Source organism: Mus pahari, chromosome 9 (assembly GCF_900095145.1).
Source record: "Mus pahari chromosome 9, PAHARI_EIJ_v1.1, whole genome shotgun sequence".
Taxonomy (NCBI): Eukaryota; Metazoa; Chordata; class Mammalia; order Rodentia; family Muridae; genus Mus; species Mus pahari.
This window is the reverse complement of record NC_034598.1, coordinates 25,911,192-25,925,327: the sequence shown is the minus strand read 5'-3', so window position 1 is coordinate 25,925,327 and position 14,136 is coordinate 25,911,192. Positions and strand designations below refer to the sequence as shown.

The window sequence follows — 14,136 nt, the reverse complement described above, 5'->3', positions numbered from 1 at the left end:
GGGATAAGCGGGCCATCTCAGGAGCCAGTGCTCTTACAGCCACCAAGAGGCCATCAAAATGGGGCAAAGGGAAATCATGCATTTTACATTCCTCCAAACCCGCTTGGAATGGAAATGACAGGCCGGTCGGTTGGTTGCAGGGGCGAGGTTAATGGCCTTTGTGGGGCGGAGGAATGGCGGCTGTGGAGGCAGCTGCTTCTGGTGAAGTGAGACTCATCCTCCGGTTTCCTTTGCTCTCTCACCCAGAACACACCAGTGGGAACACCCATCTTCATCGTCAACGCCACTGATCCTGACTTGGGTGCGGGGGGCAGCGTCCTCTACTCTTTCCAGCCCCCCTCTCCTTTCTTCGCCATCGACAGTGCCCGAGGCATAGTCACTGTGATCCAGGAGCTGGACTATGAGGTCACGCAGGCGTACCAGCTCACAGTCAATGCCACGGTGAGTCACCGCCCTGGGCCTCTGCTGCCCACCACCTGCCTCCTCTCATCTGGAAGGAAACAGGCTATTCCAAGGAGACTTGATTTAGCTCCATGCCCCTCATGATTTACAATCAAGAATCTGATCATGTTAATAGTGACAGATGGTATCATTATGTCTCTGACATTGTTCTTAGCCCTCAGATAGACTTTCTAGTAGCCTTCAAATGGACCTACCTATTAGTCACTGTTGAGATGCCCATTTTACAGATGCCCACAAGAAGACTAAGGCATAGGGGCAATTCAACGGATTGCCTAAGTCACCGCTGTGCCCAGCTGCAGAGTTCACACCAACAACCTCCTTAGGAGGGTTGGTGCAGGTGCCTCTGGGACACAGACCAAGGTTATCAACCCAGCCGTGTCCTGACACCATTCAGCAAGCAGGGACAGAGCAGTCCAAACCTGCTGACCAAACCCCCATAGCATGGTATTGCTTCCCCACCAAGGAGTATCCACTGTGCTAAGCTTCCTGCCCAACCCCAGGGAACTGCAGGGTGAGTCGGGGGAAGGAAATTTAGCCCATTTTATGGATATCAACATTGAGACTACTACAGTCGATGAATAGTGGGGATGTAAGAATCCAAAGCCAGGTTGTCTGACTCCCGGACCTGGGCTCTGGCTGCCACATCCCATGCCCAGGTGTCTATAGGTCTCCAGCATGCAGGTAGGCCTTTGATGATAGCTGTTTGTGAGGGACCGAAAGCTAGGCAAGCCATGTCTTAAACAGGGTCCTAGACCCGTATGTCGTCACTCACCTAGGAACACGGTGGCATCTTCAGTGGCCTACAAAGCTACATATGACCCCACACTCCGTTGTCCTTCAGATCTGCTTGTAGAGCTCAGGCTAAGAGCAAGCGAAGTCCTGAGGTCCTTTCTTCCTCTCTGCTCCACTGGCTTCTCAGTACCCAGTCTGGCTGCAGAGATGGTTCCCGCCCTGGCCCTGGGATGCTGCAGAGAAAGCCTTTGGCTTTGGTGCCCTGTGGCAGCAGAGTTAATGGCTTATCCCTGACCCCACGTGGCAGCCAACGACTCTCAGATTCCTGGATCTAGCCTGGGTTGAGGGTTGAGAAGTGGAGCTTTTCCCTCGGGCTTGGTGGAGACCTGGGGAAGCCCCCGGAGCCAGGAAAAGCAAACTTCTTACCTGACTCTCTGGGAGGCCCCTGCTGAGGCTTCTTATTGTCTCTCCTCGTTATATATGAATTCTCTAGGAAGAGACCAACATAAACATAAAATAGAATAAAACTGACTTAGGGAGTGGAGAGGACTCAAAAGTCTGGGATTCCCCTTTTTGGCCACACCTACTCCCAACGTCTGCGCCCCTCCCCTTCATTATGCCCGGACTCAGAAGCATGCAGGTGATTGCCTCCATTCTCACGGAAGCTGCCCTATGGGATAATCGCTGCCTGGCACACAAATGGCTTTGGGAGGTAGGACTAGACCAGAGCTGGGCTCAAAGGAATGTGGGTGGCTAGGTCCATCCAGAGGCCAGGCTTCTGCTGGGAAGGTGCATACCATGAGATTGCTGGTAATCTACCAACAGTCAGGTCCTGAAGAACCTCCCACAGGGAGGGAGGGGTTGAAACTTCCCAGAAAATACCCCCACACACACTTATCCACTCCCCCACAAGCTGCCACCAGGAGTTCCTGGGGCTGGTGAGTAGCCATTGGCTACTGTGCACTTCCCCAGCATGCTGGTTCTGTATGGGTCCCAGCAAAGGAGAAGAGAGCCACAGAGCACAGGGCCATTCTGGGGAACCATGCATTGGCCTGACAGCCAGATAGGCCCTTGTCCAGCATCCATCCCTCTTGCCTGTCAGCATGGGCTACATGCCGCAAGTATACAAAGAAACTACATTGTATACATTGTAACCACGGGATGGGGTGGATATCTGGTACCGGGCTGGCTACTTGGTAGCAAGTGCAAACCACCAGCGTCCTTTACTCAAGAGACCCAGCTTCCCGGGCCCTCCCTGCATGGCTCGTGGTCTTTCAGGCTGCTGGTATAGTGCACCCCATTCCTGGTGCTTCCGGCCTTCCTTCCTGTGCCCACATACATACTCATCTCTTCCCTCCCATCTCCGACAGTCCTCCCTGACTGTCCCTGAGGTCTCTGAGGGACAGCCAGGAGGTCATCTCTCCTCCCGTAGGTTCCATAACACCGTCTGCAGAGGGCAGAGGCCAGTGACAGGCTTCGTTCATCTAATGGGAGGTGGGGGTGGGGGTGGGGATGCCCCAGCGAAACCAAGGCCAAGTTAACCTGGATAGACACAGTTACTCCTCAAGTCCCAGCAGAATTTGTAAGCCATCGGGCCATTTACTGGAGCCTTTCATTTCATACAAAGGGCTTTGAGAGTTTGTCTTACAAACTGGAGACTGCCTGACGTGAGGCCCCAAAACGAGGCTGTTGAAGGCAGATGTTTTTACATGAAATGACCCATGCTTGGGTTCTGGGTACTTTCTTAGCAGTGTAACTGTAGATAATCTCAGTCTGTCTGTCTGTCTGTCTGTCTGTCTGTCTGTCTGTCTGTCTATGTATATATGTGTGTCTCACTCTGTCTCTATCTCTGTTAAACCACCTAAAAGCCTATGACAGTGAGTGGGGTAGGGTCTACCTAGGACATGACAGTCCTTGTTATCATGGCTTTTGTGATGTGGTTGCACAGCCCTCAGTCTCCTAAGCATTTAGGGTCTTAGAACACAGGCTTTGGTATTCCTTTTTCTTAGTAGGCTTCCCAGAACCAGGTTTCTGAGTAGAAGGGCTCTATATTGCCCGCCCTGTCCCAAGGGCACACACTGCTTCCTGGAGGCCCTCCAATGGCACAGGCCCTGGAGCTCCCCCTGCTGGTTTGATTGGCAATTACTGGCTAGCAAAGAGCACATAGAGGAATGTCTCCTGTGGGCCAGAGGCCGCCCCCTTATTACCCCCTGTCCTGGGATGAGGAACAATGGCCCTCGAACACAACAAATAGTTCTTTTCACATCCAAGCTAGTGGTCCCCCCCACACACACACACACATTCAGGAGAACTAGTCCTTGGCCATGACCCTGGGGCCAACAGAGCAGCCTTGGACCAAGCCTCTATTGTAGCACCACCAGGTTCCCCTGTTTCCATTTTCTTGAACATCTCAGGAGCACCAAAGAGCCTTCATGCTGTTGGGCCTCCTTGCGGGAGTGTAAGGGTTTATGTGTGTGTTGGTGGATACATAGGTCACATACCACAGTCCTATGTATGTATGCATGGGTGTTCGCAACATCCTTCTAACCCAGTGCCGTGGGCTCCTGTTCTCTCTTTGTGTCTCCCAAGGATCAAGACAAGACCAGACCTTTGTCTACGTTGGCCAACCTGGCCATCATCATCACGGACGTGCAAGACATGGATCCTATCTTCATCAACCTGCCCTACAGCACCAACATCTACGAGCACTCTCCTCCGGTAAGCCCCGCCCCCAGCCCCAGAGCAGGAAGACAGATGCCTGTCCTGCGTGCGTGCGTGCATGCGTGCGTGCGTGCGTGCGTGCGTGCCTGCATGCCTGCGTGCGTGCCTGCATGCCTGCGTGCGTGCCTGCGTGCGTGCATTCTCGGGGATGGCCGTGGACTTAAGCTCAGTCAAATGTCTATGTTTCTGAGTCATGCCCTCCACGGACCTGCTGCCTCCGTTGGCCGTGTGTGCTACACACAAGGACACAACTTTCTTTCTTCCTGTTGTGAGACTTCTTTCTCAGGCCCAAGCTGTTCCTGGGAGCTCACGGACCCCTCTGCCCTCTCTAATGACTCCTCCTTTTTTTTTGGGGGGGGGGTGGTGCCTCAAGTTCAGGTTTCAAGAAAGCTGCATGATTTTGGATTTACATCACACGTCATCAGCTTATCTTTTGATTCCTTTAGAGCAGTGGTTCTCAACCTTCCTAATGCTGCAAGCTTTTAATACAGTTCCTTGTGTTGCGCTGACCCCCAATCCTAACATTATTTTCATTGCCGCTTCATAACTAGTCTTGCTAGTTAGGGATTGTAATGTAAATATCTGATATGCACTAACCCCGTGAAAGGGTCTTTGGATCCCCAAAGCGGTCACAACCTACAGGGTTAGGGCTACACAGCTGCACCTGGTCCAATGGGCTGTGATTGGGGGAAGGGTCTCACAGGACAAAATAGGTCAGGGTCCACCCCCACAGGACCCTGGCTAAACTATGAGTGCGTGTCACTGTCTTGGCAGCCACCTCACTTTGTCACTGTCGTGGAATGCCTGCTACGGCCGGCCTGATGAAGGAGAACAGGGTGCCTCCCCAGACAGACAGAAGCTTCAACATGTAACTTGGGGCAATGGGCAATGTGTTTGGGAAGGGAAAGAAAGGGCTTAGCTCCGAGGGAAAGCAGGAGACCCCTGCAGAGCCTTACCTTACCCCCCCCCCCCCGCACTCTCCCCAAGCATGGGGAGAGATGGATGTGGACAGAGTTCCTAAGCCAGCTCAGGCTGGGGGAGCCTGGTCCCGTTTGGATGCTACCGTTGTTCTGACTACAGACATCCCGGCACTAAAGCGTGGGTCTGGTGCTTGGTCCCTCGCTTTGAGGGCCAGGTACGGAATGAAGAATCTCACAAGCAAGATGCAGTCTTCTTACTCCCTCGGGTGTCTGCAGCTGCGTGGAGAGCAGACGGAGCCGCCTCAGGCTCACCCATATCCAGGGACTTTCCCTTCCTTTCTGCTGCCAACCCGAGCCGTGCCAGGCCTGTGTCTCAGCCTCAATCCAGACCCGACTGCCATTTTCAGACAACTTCAGGCCTGCCAGCTGTCTCCAGGCCTGAGCTGCTTCTTCTGAGTGCTCGGAGCTCACAGGAACCTGACTAGCATCTGCCAGTGTTGTGCTTGCCTGGGATTGTGGTTCAGCAGGGATTGTCTTTGACAATCTCACAGTGTGTGAGAGTTTCGATGGAATGAATGAATGAATAATGAATGAATGAACACAGACTCTGTTCATACCAGCCCTCTTGTGACTCTGCCACTTAGGTCCTCCTTGTCCTTGCTCTGGTCACCACCTGTCCCAGCTTCTCTCCCTCCTTTCCTAGTCCCTCGCTGTAGCTCATCCTCCACGTCAGTGCTAGCCACCCCTCCCTGCTGTAGTACAGCTGATTTCTAAGCTAAGTAACTCATCAGTCAATTCCAGTCTCATGGAACGTTCACGTGGGAACACAGACTGCTTTGAATCCCTGAGTAACCCCGACGCCCCGTCTCTGGAACATCGACCCAGGATCCTCTTGGTTCTCCCAGCACCCTGTGTCCAAGAGTGTAGAGAAGATGCGTAAGGCCACCTTGATTGTTATGCGCCGGCATCGTGTCAGTTGGGTCACCAGAGGAACTCTGAAGAGCCCCACACACGGCTCCTTACACATTCCCTGGGAGACAGGGCAAGGTAGGGGGTTCCAGAGAGGACCCATTCTCACAGACATCAAACTGTGGTGGCTGGTGACTCGGTGGGTCCATTAGTTATGGGGTGAGGTATTCGGCTCTGCTTCATGCAATGGTCCTAAGTCCACATATTTTATCTGAGTTTCCTCTGAGTCTCCGTGATGCCTTTGTAACTTGCACAGGTGTTTACATCAGGTATCAGACACACACATACACACACACACACACACACACACACACACACACACACACGTGCACTCATTCAGTAATTCAGCCTCATGCCCATCTTCAAGAGTTATTAGGTGCCCTGTATATACTGTCCTGGGCTAAATACGCTACACCCTTCTTTCCTAGAGGATTACATGGAGCAGACCATTAGCGAGTGAGTCTTCCTTCACATTCAGTCATCTCATGACCCCTCTGTTGCATTTCCTATGACTTTCTTCCCTTAGCTCAGAGACCTTAGCATTTCATTGCTACCCATGGTCTGGCAAGTTCCTGAGGAGCTGCTGCACCCATGCTCTGGGGGCAGGGTGAGCGCTTTTACAAGGGGTGCAGCCCAGTTGAGGAAGACAGATGCAGCAGTGAGTGGGGTTCCAGCCTCTTCTAGGCACTGAGCAGCCCCGTAGCCCTGTTGTGCCTCTGCTTCTCTTAGCTCCACCACTGAAAAAGGGATCCCCCTGCTCTCCCATCCCCTCCAAGCCCAATCCCCACAAGCTCCAGGCCTGATGTCCCCAGGCTGCTAATCAGTTTCCATGCCTTGATCTGGATCTCCGTGTCCCTTTAGTGTGACGCGCTCATTTCGCACACTCGTTCCTTAGCTGGGTCAGGGCTGAGCTGTAGCATGGCCTGTTCCATACCCCTAGGATGGGAGGACCCAGGCATCCCTCGTGCCCAGCCTGTCTCTGCGGCTCCCAGGGTCCCTGTCAAGACCCTGCCCCGCCCTTCTGGCTCCCCCACCTCTTTATCTGTGGCTCCCAGCGTGTATGCTTCCCTCTATCAGTGTATCAGGCTAGCAAGCTTCATCTAAAGTGTATATATTACCTAATAAAATCCTTCTTATTTGGGATTATTGCATCAAATTTTAATTTCCTCACTCGAACAGCAGCATGTCGGCCTGCCCGTCAGCGAGGGGCCGACAGAAGGTGAAAGGCGAGGACAGGCTGCACAAATTACTGCCGGCGATGCCTATCAGCCCTTTGACTGGAATTGACTGGAATTAAGGACTGAGAAATAGGATTTTCTGCCTCAGAATCTGCTGTGGCAGCTCTTGTTGGAAGTCCCCAGTAGCCCCCACCCCAGTAACGCTTCCCCCACTCCTCATACCTCCAAAGCAAACTGCATGTCACCTGTCACCTTTCAAGTCCTTAACCATGGCAGGGAAATGGGGGCTGGGGTGTCCCAGCTAAGCTTATACAGAAGGCAATGGGGAGCAGTCCCTGAGGTCCGGGACAGTCCAGTCTGGTCCAGAAACATGGTTCCCCCTAGTGATTCCCGGGTTGTGTTCCAATTCCTGCCCTCCAGGCAGAGTCCTGGTCCTCCAATCACTGTTAGAATGACAGGTTTGTTCCAGGTTCAACCTTCCATTCCCCAGTTACAAGCACCCTGCTTACCCACCATACCTTGTGAGCTCCAGCAAACTCCTGAAAGCTCCAAGCATGTGTCCTCCTTGCAGGGGGGAGGGGTTAGGAGCATCTCTGCATACCCATCATGCCCAGCTCATGGTTGGCACCCAGGGGACACTCACTTAACCGGCTCTTCCCCCATTGGGTCCCAGCTGCTCAAGTGTAGACAAAGCCCCTTAGCTAGGGAGTGGAACCTAACAGGGTGGGATGTTGAGGATCCCAACTGCTGAAGGCGTTTAGAAATTTATGCATAGGGGCTGGAGAGATGGCTCAGTGGTTAAGAGTACTGACTGCTCTTCCAGAGGTCCTGAGTTCAATTCCCAGCAACCACATGGTGGCTCACAACCATCTGTAATGGGGTCTGGTGCCCTCCTCTGGTGTGTCTGAAGACAGCGACAGTGTACTCACAAACATACAATAAATAAATCTCTTTTTTAAAAAAGAAAGAAAGAAAGAAATGTATGCATAATCCCAGACAAAGCACTATAGTTTCATACAATCATACAGCAACTCTAGGGTCCAACTTTATAGTGTCAGTTATATTTCCTGTGTATGGGGTGGGAGGATGAGGGAGTGTGTGTGTGTGTGTGTGTGTGTGTGTGTGTGTGTGTGTGTGAGAAAGAGAGAGAGAGAGAGAGACAGAGACAGAGACAGAGACAGAGAGGNTGTGTGTGAGAAAGAGAGAGAGAGAGAGAGACAGAGACAGAGACAGAGACAGAGAGGAAGCAGGAGAGTGAGTGTGTGTGTGTGTGTGTGTGTGTGTGTGTGTGTGTGTGTGTGTTCATATGCAAGGGTGTATATATCAATTGCTGGACAGTAGAGCCTACTATACCCATTTTACAGATAGAAAAACAGCTGAGAAGTCCAGTCTTACAGGAATCAACCCCCTAACTGCCTCTCTGCTTCTCTTCCTGTCACAAGGAGTCAGGCTCTTGTAGGCCTGTGCACCTGTCACCTCTCTGAGCAGAGCCTTGTTTCCCAGAAGGGTCACCTCCTCCCCACAACATGATTGCCTGAGGAGGGCAAGACTCCCTCAGCAGGGGCCTGTCTTCAGCCCTCTAGCTGGAGCAGGGTCTCCCTCTCCCTCTCTTGGCCGTGTCCCTGGGAACCTCACTTCCCACAGAGCCACACATGCTGCAAGTGTGGACTCCTCTTTGGGGGCCCAGCTCCGTGCCGACAGGCTATACTTCCTCCTCGTTCCTTGTCTTTGGAAATAAGTTGCAGTATATTGAAAATATAATCACTGAGACTCTGAAACAAGAGCCGTGGGCTCCCAGGAGCCCCCACACTTCCTTGTTAATTCCTTCTCATAACGTTTTCAGGCCTTCTGTCTGCACTTGTATTAAAAGCTCAGAGTTTTATTAAAAGTGGATTTATTTACCCAAAAAGAGATGAAACCCCAAACCTGATTGGGAGCCTGGTAGAGCTTGCCCAGCAGAGGCTCGGCTCCAACTGTGGCTGGGAGAGGGGGCCCCTTATCCTCATGTCCCACAGAGCCAGCTAAAACCTTGGGATAGTTGTATACCCTGCTGGGGGTCAGACCAGGTCTTCCCTGAGGGATAGTGAACTCTTAGATGAGCAGCCGCCCCAGAAGAGCCTCCAGTAGGTGATGGGGGAAAACAGTGTAAGCCCTTTAAGTCTAGAACTGTGTTTCCCCGTGGCTTCCATGGACCGGAGTCAGGGGCTCTCCGTGCTCCCTCCGTGAGAGGAAGCTTGGGATTGCAAGGTGACTGGTCTACCATGTGACCACCCTTGGCCCCTGCTCAGTCCAGAACACATGGCATCTCCAGGGATGGCTGGCAAGTAGGCATTTCCAGATTCCACGGGAACCAGTGCTTAGAATAGTTCCTGCCACAGAGCAGTGACATTGGGAAATGACATTCGCATTATTATAGCAGAACCCCTGCAGCGCCCCACAGCACCTGGTGGACAGGAACATCAGACCCTTAGCATTTAAATGTGCTCCTGGCTTCCTGTTTCCGCACTCCCTGCTTTGGGACTTCCGGCAGTCTCTCAGCCTCTGTTTCTTCATCATCTGCAGGAAGGGACTATGTCTTAGGACACCGGGAGGCTGGGGTACCTGAGAACATTGGGCCAGCGTTTGAACAACTATCTGTGCCAGGAAAGATGCACTTTACCGTATGATCAGTTGGTTCTTTACATGGCCTATTTATCCAGCTTCTTAACAAGCCCAGAGGATCCAGCCAGGATCCCTGGAGGAGAGGACAAAGACAAGGCCGGCTTGCCATATGGCTAGGTCTCTGCGTATATCCTGGGATATTCCTACGTTCCCTCGGGGAGCTTTGGGCCATTCAGTCTTCTGCATTCTAGGCTAAGGGAGGGTGAAAGGGCTTCTGGGAAGAGCAGTGCAGTCTGGGAAAGGGGTTTGTGGCTCCTGCTCTGCCTCCACAGCAAGATTGGGGGGACTTGGAGAGATGTTCTTGGCCCTGAGGCAGAGAACTGTCTGTCCTAAGGTATGTGAGAAGCAGACAAGCAAGATCTTGTGAGCCCTTTATACGCTTGTGAGTGCTAGGATGCTTTCACCACCCCCACCAAAGTTGGAGACAGGGCCAGTCTGCCGTCCTTCACCCAGGGAAAACTACTAGGGCATAGACCTCAACCTTCCTAATGCAACGACTTTGTAATACAGTTCCTCATGTGGTGGTGACACCCCAGCCATAGAATTATTTTCATTGCTACTTCATAACTGTAATTTGGCTACTGATATGACCCGTAATATAAATATCTGTGCCCTCTGATGGTCTAGGAGACCCCAGTGACCCCTGTGATCATGTGACCCCCCCAAAGGGTCAAGACCCACAGATTGAGAACCACTGCACCAGGACCTGAACCTCGGGTGTAAGACGAGCAGGGACCGTTGACTTATGCATGATGAGATGTAACGCAGCCTGGGGAGCAAGGTAGAAGTTGCTCTTGGCAAAGGACATCTCAGCAAGCGGTGGTCCTGATGGTGATGTCGTTTTTCGTCCATAGATATGTTTATTCATTCAACAAACTGCCATCCTTTGATGGTTACTTACCAGCATCCCTTCTGAGAGGCTCACACAGCTGAGCCCTGGCCCACATTATATTCTTTCCCTGGGGCCCCTTCCCTTTTATTTGCTCTCCTTGGAAAACTCCTACTGATTCCTCACAATCCATCCTAAATGGTACCGTCGGCGTGCCCCTTCCTAGGCTTCTCCAGGTGGGCTTTGGATACCCGCTCTGTCCTGTTCATGTCTCCATCTCATCTGCCCCAGATGTGTATGGCAGCTGTCTGTGCCTGTCCTTGACCCCTTGCTCGAGTCCATACTTGACTATCAAGTGTCGTGGAGTAATGGCGGGTGTCAAGGGCAAGGCCATTGCAAGTCAGGAGCAAAGCTGCATGGTGTTCACACTTCCCGGGCAAGCCTCGAGGTTCAGAGTTAGGCTAGGGAGGGAAACTGGGGTGCTAGGACACCCACAAAGAAAGATAGCTACCTGGGATCTAGGTGACTGAACACAAGTCCCTTCTCTCTCCAAACCAGGGCACAACTGTGCGGGTGATCACTGCTGTGGACCAGGATAAGGGACGGCCCCGCGGGATTGGCTACACTATTGTCTCAGGTAAGCCGAAGTCTGCGTCATTTGCAGGATAGCCTAAGAGAGCGGCTGCTGGCGGCTCTGGCTCAACGAGTTTGAATGGCATTTGAGACCTGCCTCCAGGGACAGTCCTTGCTAAGGAAGGGGACAAATTGATATAAAATGGAGGGACTGGGTTAAAAGGCCATGGTGTCTGGGGATCCTGGGAACAGGGATGTGTGTCTAAGGTCTGAAGCTGTGGGCCTTCTGGGGCTCTGAGCCTGAAATGCTGCGACCCTTACCTAACTTCTTTTAGGGCTCCAGGGTTTCTGTCCTTATCTGGTGAAAAGGTGGCAATTTTTACATCACTTTGGAACAGCTAGTACTGCTGCTGTCTGATTTCACGTTCTGGTCACACTTCAAGCTGATAGGCCCTCAGGCAGCACCGGGATATCACCGCGGGAGGCACCTTGGCCCCCTCTCCACCCATAGATCCCTTGGCCATGCAGAACGTGACTGACTGAACTGATGTGGAGGAGTGAGGAGATGCCCAGCTCGTGCCTCACCCATAGATAGACCCACGGCGGCTCCGAGAGGCTGTCCAGGGGCTAAGCTGCCCCCACTTAGAGACACTGATTCTGCTCCTGCATCACACACACACACACACACACACACACACACACACACGCCTGCTCACGACATCCCTCACTCAGCGTGCGGTCTCTGAAGGGCCAGCCTGGTGTATCCTGGCAAGCCAGACAGATGAGGAAGAGGAAGTCAGCGTTTCCCTAAAGGTGAGAGAAAGGCATAGGCGGTAAGCGGACAGGGAAGGTCTCCTGAGCCGGCTGTGTTGACTAGGTCTCTCACTTGTCACTTGTGAATTGGGAACAGGAAGAATGCTTGCATCAAGGGGGTTTGTGGGTCACATGACTTACTCCTGTGAAGAGCTAATGCGGGAGCACTTTGTACGCATCTGCTCTTGATAACAACCACCAGCAGCCAAGATGCTAGCCGCAGCGGTTGGGAGAGCCCCTTGCTTCTCTAGGATCACAGGTAGCCAGGAATGAGTGTTACAGGCCTCGGGCAACCTATAGCTCCTTACAAGACTCCTATTATACTGTGAGCCCAGAGAGCGCCAGGGCAGCCAATCTGCATCGAACATCTGTAGGAATTGGCACTTGGTCCCCTGAATCCCTCGGATGCCCCCTACCATGTCCAGGGTCCTTTCTGGTGTCCAGGCCAGGATCCAGCCCAGCACAGACCTTGATGTACACTCACGGAATGATTGTCGTTCTCAGATCCCAACTGGAGGCCCGTGGTGTGGTGACCTGAGCCTCAGGCACCTAGACAGTCTGGGCTGGCGATAGGGGCTCTGTCTTTATGTGGCAAGGCCCACCTGCCCCAAGCAGGGACACAGAGGCCCAAGCTAAGAATAGGCATCAGCAGTTAACCTGTCTGGACTGAGGTCCTGTCCCCTCTGGGCTGTTCATCAGCCACAAGCAAGGGGATTTATATCTGCCCACGAGGGCTCGCCCCACTACTAATGATCCTTCTGTTTTGCCAAGAGCAAAGAGGCCTTCAGTGGTAAGTTATGGCTCCATCTCTATCAATTTGTTCTCAGCCCCGAGTGCACGGCCGCACCGAGCCTGGTGAATGACAAGCTTCTTTCCCACAGAGGACTTGGCACAGGCCCCACATTCCCTTGTGCCTGCCACCCTGGGCACCAGTAGCGTCGCCCTCTCCACAGCAGGCTACAAGGGTCTTTACAGGTTCCTATCCCAGCCTGAAGCCTGATTGGTCATTCCCTAGCCTCAATCTCTTTTTAACACAAACAATCCTACTTCAAGGAACGCTCTGCCTGCCCCGTGCAGAGCGATGTGTGTGTGAGGGCACGTTTTGCTCCCCCTGACAGGGCTCTTTCCTGAGGATGTTTGACTTGCTGCAGACTTGATGGTGCTTACCTATAAGACGAGGTTTAAAAATCCTGGGGTTGTAGATGTAATTCAGCTGGCCGAATGCTTGCCTAACATTCCGATGCTCCGTAAAACTGGCCATGGTTGTGCCCGCCTGTAAAACCGGCACTTGGCTGGTGGAGGAGGAAGGATCAGAAAGGTCGAGGTCATCATAGGTGAGTTTGAGGTTTGCCTGGGCCACATGAGTCCCTGTTGCAGAAATAAAGTAAAATAAATAAATAAAAAATAAATTGAGGGTGGGAAGGAGGAAATATAAATAAAATAAAATGTAGAAAAGGAGAAGAGAATCCCTGTGTGTCCCGATGGCTCTGAACAGCCATAAAACACTGAGGATTGACTAATAATTGTCAGAAAAGGATCCTTGAAGCTGATTCATTTCCTCGAGGTATGGAAAAGCGTTGAGCAATGGCCACCATCCTTCACACACCTCCAGGCAGGCTGGCCAGTACAGCAGCCCCCAAGGCTACAGAGCACTTGTCCCCTGGCCTTTCTCAATGGAGAAGGACAGGTCCATGTGGCACATAGGGCTGGGGCGTGGCTCTGTAAGAGCCCACAGGCTTAGCTTGTGTGAGGCTTCAGGTTCTATACGGGCATGGGCTAGAATCAGCGTCAGTGCGTCCCTGTTGGCTGTGTGCTAAGATGGTAGCATCTCCCTTCTTCTGGCTTGCCCACAGTCCAGCATCAAACTCATCCGCTTTAGATTTAAGTTGCAGCTCGGCTCGGGTTGCTATAGAAGACCCTGCCCTGGTGTGAGCCTTCCCTTAGACTTAGTAGCAGATGTGGGCCATGCCTGGCAGGGCACTACTGTGAGGACCAAGCAAGCCAAGCAAACCAGCAGCTGGTCAGTCAGCGGAGCATGGATTCCACAGCAGGTGCTCACAGAAACAGGAAGCACTCTCCCTTCACCCACCTCTGTTGGCCAAGGGTTGTCTAGGTCAGGAATGCTGTCCTGGGAGGGCAAGGGACCAGGTTCCATCTCCATCACAAGAACCTGCACTTTTAGCCGGGCGTGGTGGCGCACGCCTTTAATCCCAGCACTTGGGAGGCAGAGGCAGGCGGATTTCTGAGTTCGAGGCCAGCCTGGTCTACAGAGTGAGTT

The 14,136-nt window shown here is 52.7% G+C and overlaps 1 protein-coding gene across 4 annotated transcripts in view; it reads left to right on the top strand.

The window, feature by feature from the left end:
• Positions 1-14,136, top strand: part of Cdh23 (cadherin related 23) — a 386,464-nt gene that overhangs the window by 152,133 nt on the left and 220,195 nt on the right. For all 4 annotated transcript variants that reach the window (XM_021205124.2, XM_021205122.2, XM_029542203.1 and 1 more), the window contains exons 7-9: positions 247-441; positions 3,784-3,912; positions 11,031-11,109. In XM_021205124.2, the coding sequence (XP_021060783.1) occupies positions 247-441; positions 3,784-3,912; positions 11,031-11,109 (403 nt within the window). The remainder of the gene's footprint in view (positions 1-246; positions 442-3,783; positions 3,913-11,030; positions 11,110-14,136) is intronic.